Source organism: Syngnathus leptorhynchus, chromosome 5, assembly GCF_054491065.1.
Source record: "Syngnathus leptorhynchus isolate UIUO chromosome 5, UIUO_Slep, whole genome shotgun sequence".
Classification (NCBI taxonomy): Eukaryota; Metazoa; Chordata; class Actinopteri; order Syngnathiformes; family Syngnathidae; genus Syngnathus; species Syngnathus leptorhynchus.
Window position 1 is genome coordinate 14,012,473 of NC_141199.1, and position 21,638 is coordinate 14,034,110.

At 41.2% G+C, this 21,638-nt stretch overlaps 1 protein-coding gene across 4 annotated transcripts in view; it reads right to left on the reverse strand.

The window, feature by feature from the left end:
• septin9b (septin 9b) overlaps nt 1–21,192 on the reverse strand; it is a 36,853-nt gene extending 15,661 nt beyond the window's left edge. Inside the window, exons 1-2 of one of the 4 annotated variants that reach the window (XM_085911955.1) lie at nt 21,173–21,192; nt 3,409–4,083 (exon numbers count right to left, since the gene is read on the reverse strand). In XM_085911955.1, coding sequence (XP_085768081.1) covers nt 3,409–3,988 — 580 coding nt within the window. In that variant the 5' untranslated portion in view covers nt 3,989–4,083; nt 21,173–21,192. Of the gene's footprint in view, nt 1–3,408; nt 4,084–7,655; nt 7,769–11,713; nt 11,831–17,978; nt 18,072–21,172 lie in introns of those variants that run through there. The other 3 variants (XM_085911956.1, XM_085911954.1, XM_085911953.1) reach the window with 3 other exon arrangements.
• Between the last annotated feature and the right edge of the window lie 446 nt (nt 21,193–21,638).

Genomic DNA, 21,638 nt, shown 5'->3' on the forward strand with positions numbered 1-21,638 from the left:
AGTTGGAGTTGTGCAGGTACCACGACTACAGTTGTGGGTTTATGTGACACAAAGAAAGATGTAGAAATGTTAGAGACGCTTCTATCTTCTGACTTGTTGACAAAGAATCATCATTTATCTATCTAACATAGATTATTGAAGGCATTGCATCGTTGCTTACTATGCCAAGTTGTTTTGAAAAAAATTTTTTCTATTAATTTGTTGGATTTCCTGCAAAACTGAAGTAGCTGGTACAAAGACACAAACAGAATAGAAACACAAAACTCTTTGTCCCATTTGGGGGTTTTACCGTATGCTCACTTCACATGTATACACACGCACAAGCAGACACACATCAAACCCCCCCTTCATGTCGGCACAAGTCAGCAGATGGCTGCACTGGGGTGCAACTGACCATCTGCCATCCTGTCTGCAACACACACACTCACACACACACACACACACACACACAATAATTACTGTCTCTCCAACATCAGGTCAAACATCATGAGCAGAGCAAGTCTGACCACGTATGAACTTTTTGCTTTCCACACATCCCAATTCAATTAACATGGAAATGCCAATTTGTTATCGTGTTTCATTTTCCTGCCTGGCTAAAGAAAGATTCTATCAAGTGAGAGTTAATGCTCCCATGAGTGGCTTAATGAAACACTCGTGGGACATAACCCACAAGTTTTTGTTCTTTCTTGAGATGACAAAGGCTGATTGGTGTGTTTGTCGGAAGAAAAAGAGACAGATCGTTGCATCTTTATCTGCTTGGACAGCATGTGACTTTTACCATGTGGTGTTTAATAGGAATGAGAAATACATGGAGGCAAGAGAAAGTGAAAGAAAATGGGGAAATTATTGACGGGGGGTTTAGCGGCAGTTCTGGGATTTGGCAAACTGTCTTAAAAGGACAAAGGTCATGCAGCAGTGGTGGGAAACGTCTTTAACCTTTGACTTCTCCCAGATGCTCAATGTAAACGTCAACTTCAGAACGCCCCCAAACTTATGTTTGTTTATGTTAGCCATGCTTTAACCAAGATATAAATCTATGTGTAAAATCTATCTTCTCTTAATATACCCGCTTACAATGCATCGAGGTTGTTTTGTTTGCACTCCCTGAAATGAGTGTCAATAGAAAAACTGAAAGGCTTGACAATGGCAGTTGCACCTGTATCATACTGCCTCCTGGTGGTGCGTTTGGGAAGTGCATTTGATTTGTGACTGATGACGTTAAAAGGCAGATGTTAACGCTTTTCTTGCGGACTATGGGGACAAGCGGTATAGAAAATAGATGGATGTTTTTTTTTTCCTCGTGTCCTGGTTGAGGTTATTATAAAAACATTGTTTCTCGTTAGCATAATAAAACACACAATGACATTTAGAGACAGTGATAAGAAATATTTCAATTGTCTCATAAACGGTGTAATTGCCAACAGAAAGAATTGATGACTAAGATACTTGTTAATAGTACTACAACGCTAGGAGAAGCCCACAAACTACTAATGCACTGAAAATGACTGTTTTAAGTTCTAAATCCTGGTAAACTTGCGTGCAAACTTCCTTTTGTGAACTTTGGGGCAGGTAGAAAGTAATCACCTCTTCACTTTGAAAAGGTCAAAGCAAAGAGGAGACAAATGGCTCCACTTGTTGCCGTCATGATGACTTCACATTTAGGGGAATAAATCAGCACGAGATCAAGTGTTTATTTGGGCAACACGAGATATACTTCGGATCTGAGCCAGATTGAATTAATTATGTCGGTGAAAAAGTGAAAATATTACTTTTATTGACTGCTACATCGACTTTGATGAAAACAAAATGAAGTAACGGCACTATTTGTTGACTTTGCTACATTATTAGCGTCTTTTTACAGCACAATCGGGACGTCTCCAGAAAAGATAAGGTGCTGTTTGTTGGACTGATGAACTGCAGGCCCCGTCTGTCAAGATAAGACATCTAATACACGTAAATAGAGCCGATATTCATCCTTGGTCTCAAGGCAACCTCATTTATGTCTTTTGAAACGTATCCAAATGATACAATATCTTCGTACAGTTTGTGATTTGAGATTGGAAGATGACAGATGTGTTGTCAAAATGCAGCACTGGGAATCCATAGGATGAAAAATAATCTCATGTTGAGTTTTGACAGATAGTTTGATGGGATCACATTAGGAAGCTGACCGACTTGGTTCACATGACCATTGAGAGAAAAAGAGGAAGTACTCCTTTTTTCTTTTTTTCTTTTTTTTAGGGGAAGTGCTCCTGCGGGCGGGGAAACAATCGGTTTGACGTAACCCGGAAGGAAGGGAGAGTGCGTGCGAGGGTGCGTGCATGTGTGCGCGCGCACACGTGCATGTACATGTGTGTGAGGTATACATGATGTCATTTCCTCTTTAGTGAGTTAAAATAGTCAGAAGAGGAGGTGACCAAAAATAAGAAAGAAAAAAATCTGGTCTTGTTTTGTTGATGTTTTCTTTTGAGGTATATTATTTTCTCTCTAAAAACCTTTTGCTTGTACTCCAAATTCTACAAAAAGTTTTGCTTTTATTTTTCCATTCTCTGTCATGATTATGCTGCAAGATTTTTTTTTCCAAGCGACATGTAAAAATCCAGATTTTGCATAGAAAATGTTGACGTTGGTAAATTCAGTGTTCTTTAAATTGTCTGGCTTGAGCTAAATGAATCCAGGCCAAGAAAGGGGTATCAATAACAGCACGCAGTGATGTTTGCGGTGTCAGCATCTGACATTGAAAAGCGGCCTCTGGGCATCCTCTAACAAGCTCAAAACCACTCCAACCAACCAGAGCAGTTTTGAGAAATGAAAACAAGACATGCTTCAAATAGATGTGTGTTGCTATTATATTCAAATAAGCAACATGTGCCATTTTGTCATGTCAATAGCAACCGTTACTAATGACAGTACCAAAGCCTGGAAGTGATGTTGGAAGGCAAGGGGCCCAGTGCTTTCTGGTTTTCGTAGACTCTTTTTCGCATTCCTGCTACTCGACCCGTCTTCCGGGATAATGGGAATTAACAGGCAAAGAGTGCCATCACACTCCTCTCCATAAAGCAACAGCTAATTATAAAATACTTGGCAGTACAGCGAATAGTAGCATGACAACGCTGCTATTTATCAACCCCTTACGACAGCATTTAAAGTGTAACTAATACTGATGGCCAAGGTTACGCTTTCATAACATATCATAATAGTTCATGGATTACCATAAATGCCAGACAGGCCTGCGAGGAAAAAGACACTTTGTAACTGCAGCCATTACGTTAAACACACTTTTTTTTACTGGCAATGGAAACATAAAGGAGGAAAAAGGGTTCGTGTTTTTTTTTTTTTTTATCTGGTAAACAATTGAAGTGTTGTGATTGGAAGCAAACAATTTATTTGAATAAAAGCAGGACTCACGGTCAGGGTTGGGGGATTTCCGTCCGGCGTGATTCGGTGAGGAGCATCGGAAGGTGGTGACGATGGTGTTGTGGTGAGGATTAGGATGGTGCGCGTGGTGCACTGCCGGGTGATGACCGTTGTTCTCCGCCGGAGCTCTGGTGATGCTGATTTCAGGTTTGCGAATGTCCCCGGGACTGGGAGGCTCAAACTTGCGGGTATGACTTTGTTCCGTGGCACGGCCGGTCCCGTTAGCGTGACCGCTGCCCTCGTTACGCCGTGACCCCGGGGAATCCGTCTTGGCAAAAGTGACTTCCCGCTTGTGGCTCATTTCCGGAGTTTTGGAGTGGCCGAGGACCTCGGGGCGCTTTAGGGCGCTGTTGGTTGAAAAACGCATGGATGCGGGGCTTGTCGCGTCCATCTGCTTGCTGGGTGCGGCGCAGATATCGATGGACAGCTCTGAGCGGCGTGATACCGGCTCCGGAGTCTTGGAACCTCCTCCGCCCATGATGGAACGAGGCTGGGTGTAGTTGAGGTTGTTGTTGTTTGTAACCGAGGCGGCGGTGCCCAGGTCGCGGTAGTAGATGCTGGTGGGAGACATGGCGTTGCGGTGGGGGGAGTTGGTTGTGCGTCTGGAACCGGGAGACGAGTGAGCTGAAGTGTCAACGTCCTCTACCTCAAAGGACCTCTTCAGAGCTGTCAGAAAAGGACAAAAAAAAAAAAAAAAAAATACATGTTTCAATAGGCACACCACAAGGTCATAAAGCTAGCCAATTAAAAAGTTCACATCAAGTCTTAAATACCCTGGAGTTCAGGGATGGGACATCTCCCATCACCCACAGCTCTTAGTTTCAGGAAATGTATGAGTTGGTTTCTTGTGACCTTAATGCTACATCTACTGCAACACATTCAAATATGGAGTTTTATGCAAGAGCATTTGAGGCATTCTGTGTTTGCACACAATGGGCCAAGAATTGCTCACTTGCCCAGAATTTATGAGTAACACGAGCATGCATCATCCTTCCTCGAGGTTAGTCGTGACAGGAGAAAAGAGATGTACTGTACAAGATGAAGATAGTGAGGGATGGGACTCCCCCTTGGGGAGAATGCACTGGCTGGGAATGAATGACGTGGCATGCCAATGCCCAGGAGCTGCTAACATAATGACGCACAAGCTGAAGTCATCTCCCTTAAAAGGAGCTCTCATCCAAATTGTTGATTATTTGATCAGTTTGTGGCCTCTGGTTCTTCTGAGCGTACGTGCCGTCTTATGAAACAAACTCTTCTTTTGTGAATTTCTGCATTACGAGAATACATTAGTGTTTATTTTTAAGCTAGACGAGAGGAGCTCGCGCTTTGCCGTATGCCCTCTACAACAACGTGAACGGACTAATCTAATTTACTGCTTTAAGACGCTTTATTTCAACGTGGTGGACATTTGATACAATTCACCCTTTGACAAAAACAACTGGACATCTCAAGGACTCATCCATCAAATGAATAACAGATGTACAGTACAGAGTAACGTACTTGTACATTGACAGCGAAAGTAACAAAATTATGTCATGAGGTAAACTTTGGCCGATCAATCAGAAACATTCATAAGAGAATTGTAAAGAACTCATCGCTAGTGCTAAAGTGTGAATAGAAGTTACCGATGAGTTCAGAGAACAAGATCAACATTTTACAGTTAGCATAAATGCTTTGCTAATGTTCTATTAGCTAACATCTAAATGCAAACAAAATGCTTCCACGGTTATACAGCTAACCTTAAATGTTATTTTGTCTTCATGTTGAAATCTAAAAAGTTTGGATGAACTCTAGACAGGTCTGAGAGTAAATCTAAATTTGGAAAACAATAACAATAAGATCACAATAGTGGGTGAGATTTTGTCATGAATTAGCTAGAATCTATTTTTATGCTACGTGACCATGCTAAACAGCTAGCAATGTTAGCACAAATGTTAACGCTTAGGTAACCATCCCTCTCTTTCTAGTTTGCTCTCATGGGAACACACTTTGACATCCACTCGAGCACAACAAAACAACTTGTCTTTAAGTGGATATTTACTCTAGGGAACTGTGCTAATTCACTTGCCAGTTTTCCTTTCATTTTCTAAATGTTGAAAAGAAATCCAATCCAAGGTTGTGGCTACTTTTGAATCCAGCCAAAGTTCTGACGTGTTACTCTGCCAACATTAGTCTGCAGATTATACAATCAGAGTAAATGTTTAACACGCTAATTTACAATTTAAGATCATTTTGACACTAGTAGCAGTCCTAATCTACTTTATCTATTGACGTTACACTGATCATGAAATTAGCAAATATGTACTGTATGCGTTTTCACATGGTTTGTTACAAAAAAAGCTGCGGGACTGATTGACCTGTTCCGATGACTATTTGTGTTCTTGGTTACTTTGTGATTATACAGCCTCAGGCTTGAGAATAAAGCGCTAAACTTGAACGCTTGAGTTTGTATTTACAGCGTGTGCAGTGAAGTGCACATGATTTAAGAGAAGATGTGGACTGGAAGCCATTCTCCCTTTCATGTTTACGAATATAGGGGAATGGAAAAAGCACGCATCTCCGAGGCGATCACTCAACTGCGATGCTATGTTTTCCCTAAAGGCTTTTCGATGTGGTCAACTAGATAAACATGGAAATAGGTTTCCAATCGTGCGAGCATGACTATTACAAGAACGCTACGAAAAGTGAGGGGATGACAGATCCGATGAAGGAATATTGTTCCCGGTGAAACGGCATTCCCAGACTATGAGCTAGAATGGAGCGATTCGGTCATTAAGAACACTGTTGGACTACCTTTTGCAAATTTACGTACAGTGTCTCAAGTGGGAGAATAAAGCAGACAGCAGAAAAATGGCAGCAGGTGCGGTTTCACTGTACTTCATGGTTATTTGTCGTAATACAGCCCAAGTTCTTCAAGTATGAAGTGAGAACTGTATTTTCTATGTACCCACAAAAAAAAAAGTTGGCATAAGAATAATCGCAAGATAGAAACAATGTAGACGTTGAAAAACTTGTAATGGTTCAGGCCAACCTTGTTGTCATAATCTCCTATGAAATTCTAGACATCAGGAAGATGAATCCTCATGTGGTGCAAACCAGCAAAAACAAACTGTATTCGGCAAGCCAAGGGCAGGCTATCGAAAGTATTTCGCTTTGTCAGACGAATCCTTGACACCCCATATCATCACGTGCTAACTACTCACTGATGCCGTTGTGAAGAACAAATTCGGACAAGCCACATGAAAAGATTTGTCAGGTTGGGTCGACCCTCAGAATGGAATTTTGCGCATGTTCTGGATGAAGATGGACGACGTGTGCGGTGGGTTGCGTGCAGAACCTGGTAGCAGATGTTTAACCGAAAGGTTTGAATCGCTAAGGGGCAATAGCATCTCTCTTGGAATTTTTTACTTTTGCTAACAAAATAATCCGGCCAGCTGTTAAATGATGCTCGGCCACAGGCAACAACCTTTGATGAGTACATTTTTTTAGTTCATGTGTTTTATACTATTGTAATGTTTTAAATTGTGTAATTGCTTATTTGCTAACATTTAATGCAAAACCAATTGTGTTTTTTTCCTACTACTTGGTGTCCAGTATTGTTTATTTTTTTTAGCATAGCACCCCACAGATGAACAGGAAAAATAACAAAAGCTACCAAAATCTATACGTGAGCCCTTCTGTTGATAAAAACATGAATGAGTGACTTTGGGGCTTAAGACCAGCTGGAGGAAGTAAGCGTGGCCGGAGGAGGAAAAGGAAAAAGGTAAAAGAGGGAGGGAAAAAAAATAACAGTGACAAAAGGAAACCACGTCGGTTCCACAAACAAAGGAGACATGTGACGTTTGTAAAAGTACACGTCTTTTGTTTTTGTTTTTTTGAGGGGGGAGCTCTCTCGAACGTTAAACTGATTTAATTTTGAGTTCATTTAAGATGAAATCGTGACCAAATTAGGTCCGGTTGTCAACTTGTTTTTTGTTTGTTTTGTTAAATCAATTTGTCGAAGGTAGGCTAAGCACACCCTGAGGCACATCATGTATAAGATGCTTGGTGGTGACATTGCAGAATAAATGGGAGGAAAAGAAAATGGAACTTTCTAGTCTCTCGGCAAAATAAAAACGTGGATTATACAATCAAATCTGACAATGCTTTTCATCATCAAGAGTCATTCGAATAAACATTACAATCACATACATGCACACATTATTCTCATATCAAGTCAATTCTGAAAGAACCCAAACCTTCAAAATCTGAAATTATTCCCTCCAGGTGTGAATTGACTCCTGAATCCGACATAGTTCTAGCGTTGGTTGCTCGTGTCCAAATGGTGGCAACAAGTGTCACATGCCCACAACTCTTTAACAACCCCGAACTTGTGACTTAGAACCACTTTTAAACTTTAGAGAATAAACACGCATGCCTCCTCCTTCTTCTCCCCTCCCTGCAGAAGACACATTCCCCTCTACTCCCTTCATGTCCAGAGTGTGTATGTGTGTGTGTGGGGGGGGGGGGGGGGAGGGGGGGGGGGTGGTCCACTATTTACTGTACATCAACATTATGAGTAGCGTATATCCAATGTAGCTTTGTTTACATTCACGGAACACGTGAGACCTTCATGGCCAAATGTCCAAAACGTACATGGACAATGACACAGGTATCCACATTAGGCAGGAATAACACAGAAGTAAACAATAATAAATAAATGTAAACTTGTAACTTAAATCATAAATCATCTTTCAAATCATTGAAATGAATAGTTTGGTCATTAATCCATGAAGGACTTATGCTATTGGATTGTGTACTGGTGTGTAAATTAAGCCTTATACAACCTACAATCAGTCAAGATCTCCTTCCTTACTGCCAAGGCTCTTTAAGTACTGTAATGTATAGATTTAAGTGTCACTTTTCACCAAGGGGCCCCCATAAGCCATCTGGCATGTTAATTAAAGTGCGCTCCCTTCAGCGGTTGTGACTTTCTTGTAAAAACCAGAGTTGACATCCTGGTAAAAGTTGACATTAAACCAGGACGGACGGCGCCTCTAGGCAATGAGTCAAATTCCAGCACCTAACCCACTTTTTGTTATTGGGGCAAATGGAAATGTTGGGCTTGAGGGGCACATCCCAACAGGTCAGGGCTAGTACAACACTGTCGACAAGCGATGTTGTCGATGTTAACAACTAACTACATCACTAAAAGTACATAATGTCAAATCTAGATTTCTTGGAATCTGTCTTTTAAGTGTGGCTAAAGGTTTAACCGTATAGGTGATGTAGCTAACTATAGATATAGCAAGCGGCTCGGAGATTTTTAATATGTTGTTTTCCCGCATTGGCTAAAAGGATTCCTGAAATCATTCCAATAATGATTTTTACTCCGCACCAAAATGAACTAAATACAACACAAACATTATCGTTTGATTTGATGCTATACTAACGTAACGTGAGCGGTGACCTGACTGGTCCACCAATGAACCACCAAAGTTGATCTTCTGGTTGCACAGACAAGCAACAACAAATATGACTCATACTGCCTAACTCTAATTTGTATATGACCTGTCGATTTACGGGAAGGGAGAGTATTAGCCTAACATATATGATTATAGACGGAAAGTCAACACTCAAAGGAAATCAACACACCCCAACACAGGAAGCAGGCCCGTTCACTCTCCAGACTGTTCTATCTAATCACCATTGATTACACAACACAAGAGTCTTATGGCAAAAAAAAATGCAAGCAGTCACAGCTGGTACCTTAACAGGCTGCAAGAGTCCATTTGAGCCAATAGTTCTATTCTAGTGGAAGGCTAAAGCAGGCCAATGGCGACACAGGGAAACATTGTGCGTTGTGGAGGTGTCACTGGATGAGGAACAGAAAAAGGTGCTGGAAAGGGAGGGAGTTAATCATGGAGAACATCTGTGCCTTAAATTCTTGACATTTTGCTTTTTTTTTTTTTTTCAAATTAGCGTGCACATAACATATAGCACAGATCCTGGCAGCTGCGCATGCATGCACATTTATAACTTGTGCATTCAAGCCGGCGCAACTGCACGTGCTGGTAAAAAAACGTAGTCGACAACATAGTATTTATAAATACAAGTATAAAAATACACACTGTACTTAGATGCATCAGAGTGTGTGGCCCATCAGCGGCAATGCCAGTTTAAAGTGAGTCGTGTTGTAAAAGCTGTGCCGCAATGTTTGGGAGCACACAATTAAACCCAAAAAAGACAGTGTGAGAAATATACACGATAGCACAGCCAGTGTATTTATGTAAACATGGTCACACACTAGTGGCTGCAAGGCAGCGGTGAATGACAGAGCGAGGAAAGGTTCCAAAACAACATCTGGAGACACGTGTGTGTGTGTGTGTGTGTGTGTGTGTGTGTGTGTGTGTGTGTGTGTGTGTGTGTGTGTGTGTGTGTGTGTGTGTGTGTGTGTGTGTGTGTGTGTGTGTGTCTGATGGCTGAAAGATTTGGCATCATTTATTTGTGCTAAGTACAAGAGTTGGTTACATTAGTCATTATTTTTTAAGTAGTTCAAAATTTATGAATGAGGGTTTAGCGTGTATTTTTGTAAAATTGAATAATAATAAAGCTTCTCAGAGAAATGATTTTAACTACAGTGCAGGCTTATTGTGTAAAACCGAATTACTAAAAGACTATAAATATATTTTTAAGACGTTACTTTATAGCAATGCCACAATACAAAGGGATGAAGATCAAAAGGAATTCAAACTAAATTAGCTATAATAGACTTAATTAGCATAAATCTGCTATAACGCTGATACCATTTGCACACATTGTTTCTAATTGATTTCATTCAAAGGTGTTTTGAACTGACATTTTATGCATACACTGAATTATAAGCTTTTAAATATAAATGATGAGGAAATGTTTCCCCTAATTGGCTGTAATTGGATATCTTTGGTTATTTTCTTCTCGCACCTTCAGCGGTCAGCTGAGGGCGTTCCTCTTACATCACGACGTTGGAGAATATCACCTGACCTGTCATACACATATTTATGTAAAGGCTCCATTACTCACTATGCTTGAAAAATGAGCCGGGAAATAAATGAATATGACGCAGCAGGAGGGCGAAGGCGCAAATGTGAGGCGTTGACTCCAAAAGGATATCCTCTACACCTTTTTTATGGAACATGCTGAACTTCCTTGATTTCCTTCATTCTGAGATCATAACTGTTTGAGATGCTTACGTGGAGGCTGCAAGTCTGGTATAGTTTCTGAGTTCTTTCAGTCATCGAGTGGCTAATTGGGGCTTTTTTGACATGTCATGTGATCATGTCACATTCATGCAATTTGCAATATGTATATAAACGATTTACTCAAATAGTGCAATATTAATCATTCTTTGCAGAGGACAAAGAATATATGACCGTTATCGTCGTCATATTATGTCTACATGTGTTGCGGTATCATTTGTGTTCAGGTTTTTTTTTTTTTTTTTGCTTAAACCAGTAGTACCCAATATTTTTTCTTTACTTTACAAAACAACTGGTTCCGCAGAAATAAAAAAAAGAAAATCTGGTGAAAGGTCATTGTCATGAGTCATCACAACAGGAGCAAACAGTGTAACTGAAAGAGCAGCACATAGGATAAACATTAGGAAGTAGTCCATCTTAAATCGAACATAGAGGACTTGGACAGATTTTTATTTTAAAATATGAATAACTCAGGTATCCTTTCAGAGAAACAAATGTTGGATAAAACAACACTGACACCATGTGGACGATTTGCGCACAAATGACAAGCGTTGTCTGTTCTAGTGATTTAAAATGCTTCCTCCACATTTCAATTATAAACCAATTTGCGCACTGTCACTCAGCATGACGTTCCGGATTAAATCAGGCTAAAATTGTGGATTAGGGCTCAATGCAGACGTTCCACGCATTCAGAGTTACAGTTTGATGACACAACCAAAACATCCCAAGACTTGCAAGATCTTCCTTCAAAACCTCTGACATCTGCTCCTCTATATCCTCCTTTGTATCTTAAAATAAACCATCTGCCGCAATTCATCCAATCTCCTATGGAGGCATGCGGATTTAACACAGTTTGTATATTGACAAGCACAGCAGCCGGCGCTTCGCACGAGAAGATTAAAAGTGGTGCTGGTGACAGCGAGGCGATCTCTGGAGCTTGCTGCACATATGCTAGTTATTCCGAGATGGTGGTGCATGCGCTTTTTAAGATCTAAGAATGCAAGAAAGGCATTAAGACGATCACATTTTGCCTCCACTCATGCAAAATAGTTATGGACTGAGAAATGGACTGCACTTACTGGCTATTCTGGCTCGCTCCATAATTCCACCTCAGAGAGCCACTTTTTTGCAACTAAGACTCTCCCTTGCTTCATGAACAACTTCCCCCTTTCATGCCCCGACCGACTGACTCCTGCAGCCCCGTCACCCTGTCCCCCCCCCCGTGCTCAACCCTCCCCTCTCTCCTCCCTCTGACTTCCTCCAACTTTTAATGTCTTCAGTCTGTCAGGGTAACAACTGACGTCGGCGGGCCATGTGCGACTCATATGGAGTCACATTTTGATTGCTTTCTTTAAGCCTTTTTTTTTTTAATCGTCAACACCAAAATGGCTTCATGCTCATATTGATGTCAGTGTTGAGAAACGCATGGTCAGAACCAGTATTAAGGTTCCGGCTTTGAATCTCAGCTCAAGCTTGGAGTTTGCATGTTCTCCACAGCTGAAATAAAACCCAGCGTATTCATTGGGCTACAGCTTGAGGTGCTAGTTTCCACGCTAAGCTTGACGTTCCTCGTGGTGAGACAGCAGGCCTGTACACAGATTTGTCGCCTCGCTTGATAGTCTGTAAAGTGCGGCATGAGGGGAAATTCAATTTGGAATTGAGTGAATACTTTGTTGAAAATAAAGAATAGGATTTTTATCGTTGCCTTTTGTTGGTTCTGATGTAGCAGATGTTGTCCTTGTTGCAAAATAGTCACTGGGACAATATTTATGGACACATAGCAAATAAAAAAGTCACTGCATCTGCATTTGTTCAAATTGTGGCCTCACATGAGGGGAAATAAAAGCGGAATCATATCCTGACAATATTCAGTGGACATTAGTGCTGAGATATTGCTTAGATTCACTCTCTGACCCCATTTACCAATCAGAAGGGGTCAAAGGCCGCTATAGAGCCTCGCTCTCATTGGGAAAGGAAAAACTGCTGAAGAAAAAGACACAGGATATTGCTTCCTCTTCTCTTTCAGGAAACATTCAGTCAACACGTGTTTTAGTTGCACAACTATCGCTCCGAACAAGTGTGATTAAGAGGGAATCTCTCAACTTTAAATGGCACGGAGACAAATGGAGAAGATCAAGATCAAACAAACTGACTCCCTCCCTCTTCAATCCTGGTGCTCATTCAGACATCGGAGCAGTGATGCGAGGCAGAGCAGAGGAAGCTGATTAAAAAAAAAATTCTGTGAGTACGTGAACCCAAATGATGAGTGTGGGGGGAAGGCCATCATTTGCAGATACTAATGTCGTTTGAGTGTTCATGCTACAACAAGACCATTGTTCAATTCCAGCACGTGTCTGCTTGTGACACGACAGTGTTGACATTGTCTTGGGCAAGTGTGTGTGTGTGTTTGTGTCTTCACAATTGCTCGTGTGGCTAATCAGCCGGTTGTGTCATGGTGTGATGTTAAACTTGAACAAAGAGAGAGAAAGACAGAATAAGTCCTTAAAATGCTCCTCAATGTAGTCATGTCATTTTCCAAATGTTTTATTCAAAAGGACACCTGATGGACAATTTGTTTTTGCGTTTATTGTGCAAAGAACGTGTTAAGACACATTCAAATTGTGTTGTTGTTGTTTTTTTTTTTTAAGTAAAAGTCAATTGACACATTTTTCTGATTCCCATCCCCTTGGAAAAAATGGCTAGTGGCTATATGGGGATGACATCATTTCCATCTGGTTGTACGCTTAATTTTACTGAGCATCTTAAAGAGGGGGTCTGCCATAAAAATAAAAAAAAAGACTGTCGTATTTAGTCAAACTGCCAAAGGTACATAAGGAAAATAATCTGAAAATAATAGCTCTGTCTGGTCCCATCTGGTACTTCAGCAAAAAAAAAGAAAAAAAAAGCACCAATCAGAGACAGAAGTGTCAATCATGTATTGCACACATATTGAGCACACCACATGGACATTATGAATGCCCATCTTTCTTCGTCGCTGCACAAATAAGCGAGGGTCGTAGCTTAAATCAGACACTGAAGTGAGTTAGGTCAAATCCAAATCTTGCTAACAGTTTTAACACTACAAACTCCCTCTTTAACAGACAGTCAGCCTATAATCAGGTTGCTCGCTCTTGTAAACATCATAATTCTTACTCCCTCACACATACCTTTCATCACCTGCACACTCCATCATTCCAACCAGATCAAGGCTAACCCTCCCACTGCACGGAATGGCTGCGAACAATGAAATGAACACCCTACTGTCAGGCACACTAAACGTACTCTGGTTTCAACTCACATGACTTGACAACGTATTCATCATGGATGATAGCGCATCTTCTGAACACACACACACAGATGATCAGAAATTCACTTTCCAGCACATACGCTAAAGATGCAACCTATATTTGCAGTCACTGGGGCAGATGGTCATGAGGCACAGACAGTCACGTGTGCTTGTTCAATCATGCAAAAAACACACACACACACACACACACACACACACACACACACACACACACACACACACACGTATCCTCCCTCTAAAAAGGGTTGGATGGTGGGCCCTGGGCTGCACATTCATGTAAGCCCTCACAAAAACGCGTGACTCCAACATGCTATATATAGTTACGCAAGAGTGGAGCATAACAACTGGAAAAAAAAAAAAAAAGTCACCAGCACGCCAGCGCCCACTTAAGGGATGCCTGCCAGCGATTGATGCATGGCAAGTCTTGGACGTCTGTAAAAAGTCAAAAAAAGTGGAAAAGATGGAAGGGGGGGGGGGGGAATGATCTAAATTAATTGGTTGGTTCTTTCATTAGCAGGCGAGCAACTTGTTGGTTGATGGAGAATGACACAATGTTTTCAAACTCAAACGCTGCTACAGACAGTTTGATCAGAACAGTGGAGCCTTAAGAACCGCACTCGTATGTGATCTGATGAGCAATAAAACAAGACGAGCAGTGTGATGCGGTGCAGCCAGCCACAGTCGGATGACCTCACCAGAGCGCTACGTGCCCCCCCCCCTCCCATCCTCACTTCCCGCGTCTTCGTCATACATTGCCATGCACGTGCTGCCAAGAGAAAGAGAAAGAGAGGTGGGGGGGGGGGGGGCACGGGGAGGCGCTGTCCTCCTCGTTTGCTCCACATCCAACCTGGGGCAAGTACAGAGGATGCCAAAACTCTTCACATCACTCATCCACCAAAGAAGCCAAATTTAGAAGCTAACCCTGTACGCTCACGACTGTGCTTCCTTAAGAAAATAGCTGTCCTGCATGTTGTTTAGTGGCTTCATAATTCCTTTGGTGCCATTATGTCAAGTTTATACTAAATCTGGAATCAATTTCAAGGATTCTGAAGTGCATCAAGGATAAGGTCTGAATGTGTTTTGATTTCCCAATGAGACCTTCCACCTGACTGAAGACAGTTGCACAATGTTGCATTTTGGAGAGTATAAAGAGCCCAAAAATATATTTCAATATCATCCCACCCCAGCACATAGAGCCAAACATCAAACGCATGGCAATTCTATCAAATCAAAACTATTTGAGTTCTTCAAAAATGAGTGGCAACTGGGTAGCTGTGGGCTAGTTCCACTCTAGTGTGCTATGCAAAATACAAATTAGAGGTCCCAGAATCAAGATGGCAGACACCTCCAAAAGTGGTCGAGAGCAGTCAAGCTAAGATCACAACCAGATCCGGACGGCCCAACCAGCCTTAGCAAGCGGTGGTGGATAAACATCTACCACAGCAGTAGCGATCCGGAAAAAGGAAGACTGGAGAAATACCAAGAGGCTGAAGGAAGAGCGAGAGAAATTGTGGAAAGTAAAGGCAACAATGAAGCTTGAAGGAGAATAAAATCTTACAATAAATGTAAATGTGCATAAATCACAAGCAGCCTTTTCACAGATTCCCCAAAAAGTGAAGACGTTTCAGGGCTGATAAAGTCAGCATGGTGAAGAAAGGCCACATCATTGCTCATGTTGAGTCAGCAGCTGGCATCGTGTCCAGTCTACGCCGAAGGCCAACCAGCCGACGCTGGGAAACATACAAAATTAGAACCAACTCGTGACCCTGTTACTTGTCACACACACATATACAAAATACGAGCAGTGCGCGCGCTCACGCAGCGTATCTAATCAAATCCAGTCGGAAAATACGGCCTCCTTTTCTGCCGCAACTATAGGCTCCTCTTTTTTTGCACTTTGCTGACAATTGAAATCCCATCATGAGGTCAGTTGGAGCGTCGAGCCAGCCGCAGCGTCGGTTCATCACGATATGGCCGTGCTGCAATTGACATATTTCCTTCGCGCCATACGGTAACCATTAGACGCAAAATGCAGCTGGCAGAACAACTTGCGTAAAGAAGGGGTTCATCAAACATCACTTATAAGATTGAGGAGGTTTCTGGTTGAAAAAATAGTTCGACACCTTTGTGGACATTGTCACAATCATGGTCGGATGAGAAGAGAACAACAAACAACAACATTGATGGCTTGACAGGATATTTGAATCAAAACCGTTTTACACACTGAGGTCAAAAGGTCATCTGCATTCCGTCCACTCTAATGCAAGTCTCTTTTGATATGTGGCTCTTTCTTCTTCATTCCAAAAGTCTCTGAAACATCAGTTGCATAGTTTCTGCGTGATCAAACAACAAACTATCCAGTGAAGAGCGATCAAAATGAATTTTTCCGCTCGCGCAGAGATGATGATGCGAAATAATTAGCTCATGTAATCACAAGCCATTTGAATTAAAAGGCCATCAATCTCGACTTTATTTTGTGATCCAATCCTCAAAGCTCCGATAAAAATCGCCACATCAGCACGAGGCCCCACCGCCTTCACCTCCAACTCGGCGTATGTGCCCGAAATTGAAAGAGGGATGATGTTGGAAAAAGAAAGAGAAGAAACGGAGAGTTCCTGCGGTTCCGCGTGGCTTCGGCACTCTATAATCAGCATGCCAAGCCCCTGATGTCCAAATCCACCACTTGGACCTCGACAATCTCCGCACACATGTGCCTGTGCGTGCGCACACACACACACAAACACACACACACACACACATAAGCTCTGCGGTCATCTCTGCTCATGTGGAGTTTGGCTTCAGAGCACGCCCGGAATGGACTGTTTGATGAGCGTGACAGGGGAAGTGAATCAAATGACCAAGTTGGAGCCCAAATCAATACCTGAGGAAGACTTTGGGAAAACACAAAGACGGCGAAGTGGGGGTAGGCTGATGTATCGTAAACATACTGGAAAGGTGGCTTTCTGGACAGATGTTTCTCCTGCCCCTCCCAGTTGGAGGGTCACAACTCATTTGAATCAGATCTAATTCCTTCTTCCCGCCTGAAGAATTGATCTTGCGATTTGATGGTTTATCCTGGTTTTAAAAAGTACATTTTTAATGACAGCTAATCCTAGCGCTCATCAGATGAGCTTTTTGAGTCTGTTCCAAAAATAGTTCATCTGTCATAAGACACGGTTACTTATTTTGAAGAATTATAAAATGAATATGGATTTTTTTTATTTTAAAATTTGATTTTGTTCAATGGGGAAAACAGAATTGTTATTTTTTCAAGGATTTCAAAATTGTGTTTTTTAGCGTCGCAATATCGAAGCTGTGACACTGCAATATTTTCACTCAGTTATTATCATACGGTCAGAATTTTTTATCGATTGTGCCCAATCATAAATGACCCATGCCTGAATGTAACCAGTAAATCTATTTTTTTCTTTGTTTGTAAACAAAGTCTCGGGCCTTAGGTTTATGCCAAATCATTAGCAAACGAGGGATGAATTTATTTACTTGGCTCCCCCCTTCTAATTTTGAATAACATAATTTAGATTTTTTTCCCCCTATTTCTCATTTTTATTATGGTGATGTTATTTTTAGAAAATTAATTTCAACCATTAATTACAGATTTTAATTTCCCGCATTTTTTTTCCTGCCATTTAACAACATTAGGAGTAAATTCTCTGTTTGCTTATCTTCACTTTCATAAGTTTTCAGGCTCTTAGTTTTTATTTTATTATTTTTTTTGGGCCATGTTTCTATGTATCTTACACATGAACGCAAATCACTCCACGCATGCGGGGATTGTTATTAAAATCATAAATTTACTGAAACACACACAACAGCGGCGGTTACAGTCAACACCCGGCGAAACTCCCGCTCACTGTCAACTACTTCCGGGTACTGAGAGTCCTTTATAAACATCACACACTGTCCATGTTATAAGCAAAATTATACATTGTACAACTGTAAACGCATGTATCATATTGTCAAACAATAATTAGCTCAATATCGCAAGTTCTCATCGTCTTTTTAACAGTTTTACTCACCTGAAAGACACGCAACATCAGCAGTAACAGTCAAGACCCGGCGAAACTCCCGCTCACTGTCAACTACTTCCGGGTAATGAGGACCCCCGTAGTTGTCCTAAGTGCCTTATTGAAATCCCCAAATATTACAGTCCTATTTGCATATGACGTGTTCAGAAACATATAGTAATTTAAAAAAATAATTAACATGGCGGGTGAGTATGAATGTTCATTCACATTCAAATGTCCTAAAAACCACCATGGGCCCCACATATGATTCCCAGAGATGAACCTATGGCCTTGTTCTTTTCAACAGCCATTCGTTCTACACTTCATTCTTTGGCCTTCTTGTTAATTGTTTGGCTCATCTCTACTTTTTGGACTGCTGCTGACATCTTTGCTTACTGCCTCTGTTTTGCATTTGCCTGTGGGACACACAAGACTGCAAGTCCACTATCTGATCTGAAGTTTCTGTCCAGACAACTGCAATCCATGCAAAAGATACAAATGATGCAGAGCGTTCCGATCCTCCAGGCATTTATTTGGAAGAAGCAAACGGTGAGATGTTCTGATGTTCACATTTAGGTTGATGTTAATTGGGGCAAAAGCAAAACCGTAGAATGAGAAAAAGAAAAAAAAAAGACACTCGATTTAATGGCGTCTGCATGTTACATCAGGTGTTTTGTCTAATGAATAAAGTACTTCACGACTGGCTGGCAGCTCGTCACGCTAAGCAGCAGCGACGTGACCCGTTTACATCCTTATGTTATTTACACGTCGGAACGTCACGGTCCACTTGTTCTATTTTTAGACAGGGTAGCACATGATGTCATACTCACATTTGCATGCATGTGCGCTCGTCCGTAAGGATATGTGAGAGTTGAGAGGGGGGGTGCACACTTCTGCAACCACATGGTCTCAGTTGTTTATTTAACACTTCCTCTGAAAGTCACATTACGTATCTAGTTAAGTAGGACAAGCAATATAACAAAATGAACGGATGGATTATATTATGGTTAAAAAAAAAAAAAAAAAAGAAGCACGTGCAAGTACGATGTGTCATTTCCCGGAGGATTGAGATAATAGCTGAAGGAAAAAGTTATCAACTCCGGATGAGATGAATTCAACTTTTGCCGGGATGCAAAGTATCTCCAACCCGCCTCATAAGAATCACAGACACAAAGAGCCTTTTGAACTCGCTGCTGACTAAAGAGGAATGATAAGAGCAGTTTAATCCCAATAGATGAGCTCAAGCACGGGAGGTTAAGGTGATAAGAAGAATTTCACGACCCACCAAGTTTTGGCTGCTCTACTCGAGATTGTGAATCAAATCGCAGTGTGGTGGCAATCTAAGGTCAATGTGTGAGTCACGCGCAAGAAAATGCAGACATTGTGGGAGAGAAAGAAAGAACTGTTTCGACTCCCTTTCGCCTGCTACTACTTTGCGAGAGTCAATGGAGGAAGCGTGACAAAAGATTCATTGAATTTGCACATTAGTTTCAATTGTTTTCAATTTGATTCTCAAAACACTAACTCATCACTTTTCTCCATTGAAATCAATGTAAACGCCATTAATCCCCTCTGCCACCAAAACAAATATTTATCATGCATTTTATTCATGAAGAAAATAGCTCTCTGAAGACATAATTGAATTTTTCATACTTCTCCCATCAAGAGATATATTGAACTTAACACTCAGCTCCTCTCTGAGCTCCTCAGTTCAGCAGTAATATGAGTCATTTAATCTTCAAAGAGGATAAATACTGCTACTAATAATAAAAATAATGATAATAATAATAATGTGAAATAATTAAATAACTATATAATTATAATTACAGTAACTGAGACAAGTTGAGTATTGATTAGAATAATTACATAATAGTAGCAATAATTTACGACCTGAGCCTTAGTCACACAGCAATGCATCTAAGTTCGAGTCCGTTTTCTTTCCAAATATCTTTTCCACTGTCACCACATTATTTTTGCTCCAGTGTTCACTTGAACCTGCAGGTCAACATCAAGAACACTCTTTTACAAAGTGGAATAAATCCTCATAACACGCTCCCCCGGGCAAATGTCCAACACAGAGAAGTATATTGAAAGCTGAGGACAGGCCATGAGACGATATAACACAGTGGACTGTGATCTCTCATGCGTTGAAAGAAAAAAAAAAGGGGGGGGGGGGAGTCAAAGAAGTGCAGTGCATTCACTCGACGAATCTCCCTGTTCATTCGGGGTCACTGCAATTCAAAGTGGAGAATAACACGAGTCCATTTAGCTCATCGAGTCAAACCAGGTCCCGCCATCAACATCCTCTCCAAAAAATACTTTGCGATATAGGTGGGAGCAAATATGTGGGACTGCGATGTCATTTTCGGTCAACAACAATGAATGACTGAGAAATATTCACTGGGCCTGGATTTCACGGTGCCCTTTTTTGCGTCAAAGAATCTGCTTGTGGCCGTCTCAGCTGGAGCGACCCTTTCCCATGAGTCTGTCCTGTTTGTCCATGCAGATGGGGCCCAGAAGAAAAGTTCATAATTTATGTTTAGGTCAAATAAATAAATAAATAAATAAATAAATAAATAAATAAATAGTTTAGCCACGACTATATAATTATATATATATAGTCTCTACTACATCAATCTTCACTTGTTTATTCCACTCGCAAATCGTCAAGAAAACCAACTATAATATTTTTGGGGGCTTCACGGTAGAATTTTTAAACCATGAAAGAGTCAAAGCATTGGAAGCCAAATATGGCAGGAAATATTTTTTATATTTTTTTTTAGACCGGCAAAAGTTTGAACACATTTGCCATCAATGCAGTTATATTGTGCAGGTGTACCTAATAAAATGTCTGTGCAGTGTGATTGTCCATCCTATGCACAGTCTAAAAACCTCCATACACAAAAGCAAAATACTGTTGGAGCACAATGAGGCCAGATTCCCCGAGGGAGCCGGTGCATCCACAGAGAAAAAAAAAAGGTCATCTGGGATGAACATCTGACTTTAAAATCCAAAGGACCTAGTGGCGCACCCTTGGGTGTTTCATGCACAACTGTCCTCCAAAATACTCCCAAAAGAGATACACTGACCAAAACCAACTTTTAATTGAGGCTTTGCTACAGACACAAACACATGATAAACGAATAATCAGAAATAACACATTTCAACATATTTAAAACTACAAGTCTGTTGAAAATAGTCCTTACCCGGATTTGGAGTTTTCTTCATGCTGTCTGTTTCCACTTGTATGGAGAAGCAGAAGAAGAAATGTTGCTCACTTTACAGTTTAATTAGAGCGTGACTCCGTGCAGCACACAGAGCAGGATGCGTGGCGTGATTGGCTGTGTGGTGAGGATGCTGAGATGCAAGACAGCACGCGCCTATTAAAGGGAGGGGGGGTGGATTGGTGAGGAATCCCCCCCCCCCCTCCTATGACGTATATGGAGGAGGGTATTCGTTTTGAGAAGCTGCCACCCTATTGAGGAGATGTGCCTAAATCCAGTTCTCATGAGCTCCTGTTCAGCAAGCTTTGCGAAAGCCTGGAAACAATCCTGATGGTTTGAATCAGGTGAGTTGCCGTTGGGATACAACTTCCTGGATTGGAATAGATTTGGTCAACTCCAGTCCAGTCACTCATACAATTGACTTGGGTTACAGGTCATATTAATTAAA